General features: G+C 38.2%; 1 protein-coding gene across 1 annotated transcript; it reads right to left on the bottom strand.

Moving 5' to 3' along the window:
- Positions 1-1,971: 1,971 nt before the first annotated feature.
- Positions 1,972-5,715, bottom strand: LOC117328318 (zinc finger protein 862-like). Its single transcript, XM_033885841.1, has 4 exons — positions 5,652-5,715; positions 4,703-4,792; positions 4,384-4,455; positions 1,972-3,743 (listed from the first exon to the last, which is right to left on the bottom strand). Exons 1-4 carry the CDS (start codon positions 5,713-5,715, stop codon positions 1,972-1,974), a joined length of 1,998 nt encoding a protein of 665 aa, XP_033741732.1.
- Positions 5,716-6,406: the final 691 nt, after the last annotated feature.

Genomic DNA, 6,406 nt, shown 5'->3' with positions numbered 1-6,406 from the left:
AGAAGGCCAATGGAAGGGCCGTAGGCCCTTCGTGGTGGTGGCCTGGCGGCATGGGGGAGAGCACGAGAGGGGGGCGAGCAGCCCCCCTCTCGTAAGGGGGGCACGGGGGGTCTCCCCCGGAAAAATTTTGAAATGCTGAATGCCTGGAGATGACCTTTGAGACATTTCATTCACAAAAGTGTACTTCTTTTCATTACAAAGACATTAGAAATTTTATGAATTTTTCAAGAGCTGACACTTCAAAGAAGACCAAGAGTTTTTCATTTTTCAATTAATTTCAGTTACTGAAAAGTTATAATCAAGAGCACTTTGAAATCCTTCTATACTTTGAAAGCAAAAAAGATCAATAAAAAAAACCAACACTTCTTAAAATCACACTTCAGGTATGCATCTGTTTTAGTTGTTTGGTTATAACTAATTATTTTAAAAAGTATTTCAGATAGAACATACACAAATTTAAACATCTGAATTGTCTTTTAATTGACTGGAACAAATGGGAACAATGAAGTGAACACAGAATATGATAGAATGGGACTCTTGACATATTTCAACAATGGTTCAATGATGAACAATAATGAACAATGAAAAATGTAAAAAAGAAAAAAACAACATCTTCAGTATATATCAACACAATGTCAAAATATACATGTAGAGAGCATGGTAATTCAAGTATAACTTATAAAATGATAAATTAATTAAAAACAAATTAGCTATTGCAAAAGCAAATAGAAAAAAGTAAAACAAAATTTGTAAAATGAAATGTTTCAAAAATAAAAAAAAAATGTCTAAACTTAACAAATCAAATGATACTAAATAAATATAGCTAACAAGAAATTATTTTCATAACTAAAAACAAGACTAACAAAGTACGAGAACATTGATAAATGAAATCAAATATGAAACTTGAGTAAATTGAATAAAATACAATGTGTAAAGCAAGAAAGTCATGTTACAATACAAATATCATTAAAATGAAACTCTATGAAAGTAAAATAAGATCACAAAAGATGTAAAAATATAGTTCTAAAAAATATCAACTTATAATACTGATAATCATGAAATTCTTATAAAAGTTTTTAACCCAATGTCAATATAGAAAAAAAATGTATTTATGTCACTGGTAAGAGCTGACTATGTAGTCATTTTAACATGACCACCAGATCATCTAGCATCTCTTCATTGAAACACACGCTTTGAACAAATAATGGAACGTTGCTGCGCGAAATAAGTTCGGAAACAAAACTATAGCCTCATGCCATCATGCAGTGGTCTCTTTGGAACTAGACTAGAAAAAGTCAGTGTCACTACTGTAGTCACTGTCGCTGTCACACTCGTTCTCATCAGTCACATTGGCAGCCAACGCTGCAGCAGCAATATCATACTTCTCAAGATTAACGAGACGTGACATTCTAGCCTCTTCAGACTCCTCTTGTTCTGCTGGCACTGTCTCGTAGGCTATTTCCAGTGCTTGAAGTCTGGTTTTGTTGTTGAGGATCCTTGATGGTCGTCGTTTCTTTTGGCTGAACCAGTTCTGTACTGCACTGGTCAGGATCTTGGTACATTCCGGATCTGTCACATCTGGCCCATTAATGGAAATTGACAGCAAACTGTCAAGCATAGAATTGGTTAGGCGGGTTCGCAATCTTGTTTTCACCAATTTAACACGACTGGCACCTCTCTCTGGCCACGCATTTGACAATGGTAGGACCAAGGCGACTCTTGCAATGGCTACCAGGAGTGGGTATACAGGACCATAGGTGCTTTCCATGCCCATCACCGTTTCAAGGCACCACTGTGTTGCAGTCAGGCTTTGCAGGTCAACAGATTCAAGTTCTGTTTTAAAGACCATCACAAGATCATACTTGAACTTTCTCCCACTCGGCCATCAACTGGTCATACTTTTCGTCATCATTTGCGAAGAAATGATCAGCCAGAATCTGAACTTGGGCGACACCATAGGTCTTGAAATGATCAATCTTTGGAGGGAACAGCTGATGGGTCAAAAATGGCAAATGAGCTAATAACACCAACACTATCCTGAAACCTCGCATCAATGTTCCTCTGCAATGCTGTGATGTAGCAGGTGGATAGCTTCTTTAGCCGTTCACCATCTTTCTCTGCGAACTTGATTCCCGTGTGTCTTAGACGTCCATCCTCAGGATTCAATTCCTTCTCAAGTTCTTCACAGGCAACATTCTCATCACATAGAGACTGTATTCTATCTTTAACATACTGAATCTGAGGCTGAATTCTTGAGAAGTTCAGAATGTTTGCTTGGAATACCTTTGATAGACCTGCAAGGTGGGGCAGAACATTTCTAAGCAACATTACGGTTCCAAGGAAGTGGGTATTCCGCATCTTCTTCAAGAGACCAGTAGCAACAGCACACTTTTCAAATGCTGACAGAGTCTGCAGGATTGCCCAGTAATCCTCAAAGACAGCCTTCACTGCAGCGTCAAAACTCAGCCATCTGGTGTGACAGGCCTTCTTAAGTTTTCTACAAACTGTTTTCTCTGCTGAAGTTGTGGCTGGTGCGGCCACACCTTTCAAGGTCAACTGGGCCTTGAGAAACGCTGCTGTGCGTTGAGGAGAATATTCCATCCATTTCCAAAGATGCACGAGTGTGTCTTCCACGGCCTTCAGCTCACCAAGATTCGCACTTGTGTCACAGCAGGCCAATGCCAATCTATGACACACACAGTGCACGGAGATCATCTGATCACAACCAGGCTGACTCTTTAATTTGGCTGCAAATCCATTCTTGCGCCCAAGCATCACACTCGCCCCATCAGAACAGAGACCCTTCACATCTTCCACCTTAAGATTTTTGTCCTGAAGCAGCTGGAGAAATGTGTCTAATAAGGCTTGAGCATTAGCCGATTCATGGGATTCCAACACATCACGGATACCTATGTAAGCAATCTGAGGTTTTCCACAGTTCAGATACTGCGCAAAAGTAATCATCTGCTCCATTGCAGCGGCATCTGTGACGTCATCAATGAGCACACCAAATCCTTGTGATCGTCGTATATCCGAGCAAATCTTATCTTGGATGGTATCTCCAATGGTCATGAATACATCTCTGATGGATCCTTGGCTTCTGTGTTCAAAGTATGTAATATCGTCTAAACCAAGGTGTTCAACAAGTTTTAGAAAAGGAACAAATTTTCTGTTTGCTATGTGTTCCCTTCCAAGGAAGTATGCGGTGGTGAAGGCTTTCAAAACTGCATTGAAGTGGCTGCTCTGCTTTTTCTCTAGCTCTTTTTGGATCACAGAGCCTCTTCGCTGCTGTGTTTCGGCCTCTAGACTACGCGTATGCACATTTGCATTGGCATGACTGGTCACCGCAGACCTCTTGAGGCGGACAGATGGTTCCGACACAAATTTTTCGCTTTTGTTGTAGCTGTTGCGCTGAAAATGCTTTTTGCAAACCAAACAGTACATTCCCTGACCTTCTATGTAAACTAACCACCAAAGGTTCTGTTTATCAGCGAACGACGACCTCATGAATAACCATTCATGTTTAAATCGATCCGTTTTGGTAGACAATCTTTCGCTCTCTTCCTTTCCTAAGGTGGTGCAATCACTTTTGCGGCAAGAATAGTAACTATGAATTGTACCGGTACATGCAGGAAACAACTGATTAACCAACATCAAACCTTCCTCCAAGTCACGGTTAGTTGTGCTTTTCTGAGACTGCGTGGGTGGAGCCTGCATACAGCTTGGAGACGGAGTTATAACTCCTGAAAAGTGTCGAAATGGTTGGACTAAGCAATTGTTTGTTTGCTTTTTTTTTAATTCAGTGCCTAGTTGTTCAAAACCTGTTTACCTAATGAATTGTTAATGCAAAATTTCTCTCATCATTTTTTTTCAATGTTTCTAAGATATTAAATATGTATAGTCTTCTGTGTGAATATTTTAAATATTATAACTTTGCATGAAGTTGTCATTAATCCAATCAGCCTTTGAACAACTGGGCAAAAAATTACAGTCAGTGAATTTACATTTGTATCTGACCACTGACTGATGTAACAAGTAGATGAATAATTTATTTTTGTATTTGATTTAGATTCTTATTGAATGCTTTTCACAGTGAAACTACTGCAAACCTTTTGAAACTCAAGCATTAAAAACAATAAACATTGGTAAGATCCATTATTCAATAGTACTTGTACATCAAAATCTGGTCTGTAAATTCTGACGGCTCATGAAACTTATCACAAACAAACTGCTTTATGTCCGCCACTAATAATTTATTTTATGTCCTCATTACAATTACTGTTATTCAAATTAACCACAAAATTAATTGTTTGTTTTCAACATGTTTTATTGCAAGAAAAAATACATCTAAGCCTTTGGAAATTTCATGTTGTGGAATCCTACCTATATCAGCTGTAGCTGGATAACATGTACTTTTTGGGTTGGCCGGTATACTAGATGTAGGCATGTCAATTTCTGCAAAATGAAATAAAAATATAATACAAATACTAGTATGCGGCTGTTAACATCAATAAAACGTACTCGCATGATTGTACACTGTAAGTGTGCAGTATCAATTCAAACAAATCATATATGAACAATAATAAAATTCTGACGGCTTTTTGAAACTTATTGATCACAAACAAACAGCTTTATATATATGTCCTACAGGTAAGGCTTTGAAAATCTTATGGTGTGGAATCCTATCTATTTTTCTATATACCTTTATCTTTATCTGTAGCTGGACAACATGTACTTATTGGACTGACTGCAGCTGGAACACTGGCCGGTATACATGTAGACATGTCATCTTCTGAAAAAATGAAATAAAAATATGTAATACAAATACTAATATGGGCTGTCAACATCGATAAAACGTACTCGCAACATCGTACTGCAGTATCTATTTAAACAAATCCCATACATATGAACACTGAAGCACATACATGACATTGTAACGTCGGTTCATACGGATTATATCTAACCAAATTCAAGGCTTTTTCAAGGCCACAACTAAATTTTCAAGGTCATTTCTACCGCCAAAAATTTGAGCATAATAAACCCTACGGGCGTAAGCCCAGTGTTATTTCACCCTGTTTCCCAGATACCACAGGTCATAAAAAGTGTTGGGTTTAAATTATAAGAAAGAGAATGCATTTGAAGGGGGCAGGGTTTCACTTATCCTAATGAAACCTTCCTCCAAATGCTCTAGACAGATAAAAAATATGACAAAATTCAAGGACTTTTGAAGGCCATACGCCAATTTTCAAGGCTTCTCACGGCCCACTGCAAGTGAAATTCGAATCCAATGCCTTTCAAGGCCAGCAGTGAAATTCAAGGCTTTTCAAGGCCCCGTGCGAACCCTGAACGATGAATTACTGAAATCGAAATTTAGCCATTTTATAACGGCTCATGATAAGAATAACAAAGATAATTCATACTAAGTTATACCGATTGTTCCAAAAATCAATGTGCTAACAAGATCGCCATGCGAGATCTATCAGTATGGGTCATAATAACGGACCGATAACAACATTATAATCAACCGAATAAAACGGCGATATTGTAAGATTGCAACTGTTTATATCAATGACAGTGTTATTCATAAGTCCTTATTATCAGCATGGGCATTCGTTCAAGTTTGAGTACTAGTTTCATTCATGTTTGTTTACCATTTTGTCGCAGTCTCTTCGTGAAATACGTCTGAAGTGTTTGCTGCCGTCTCTTCTCCGCCATGTTGTTTCAATGAAGAGTTCCGATCCAAGGGCAATAATCAGAACGACAATAACGAGACCGTGCGATGCAAACTTCTTTTTGACCCGACTCAAGATCGAAAAACGCTTCATTTTCACCGAGAACTCGATGTCAATAAATCGTAGCAAGTATGGTTTACTATATATGGCAAAAGACAGCTTCTTATTGGAATTTTAGCGACACAAAACACGAAGACTTGTAGAATGTTTAAAACAAAAAAATTATTGATGTAAGCAGGAAAGTAGCCGCCTGAAAAACGAAAGTAGACGGCGATTTTGGCCGGCTGCCGGCTTGTTTTGACAAGCCTGCCAGTTACATCAGAACACTTCCTTGGCCATCTCAAAGTCCAGATTTAAATATAATAGAAAAGGTATGGAAAACTATTAAAACCCAGCTTTCAAGACGTTTAAATGAAATCCAAAACCGAGGGGACTTAATCCGCATCGTAAATGAGATTTGGGCCGGCTTGCCAGTTTACTATATTCAGACCCTTTACAACTCGTTACCACAGAGATTACGAAGTGTAATGAGAGTAAGAGGACAGATAACAAAATATTGAAAATTTCAGGTATGTACCTCTTTTAATTTTTGAGATGTACAGATTTCTAAATGTTCATAATTCACAAAATGTCACAATGACGTCGCCATTATGCGACAATACTTATGGCCACTG

Source organism: Pecten maximus, chromosome 5, assembly GCF_902652985.1.
Source record: "Pecten maximus chromosome 5, xPecMax1.1, whole genome shotgun sequence".
Lineage (NCBI taxonomy): Eukaryota > Metazoa > Mollusca > Bivalvia > Pectinida > Pectinidae > Pecten > Pecten maximus.
Note: the sequence above shows the minus strand (reverse complement) of the source record. Positions and strands in the feature narration are given on the sequence as shown.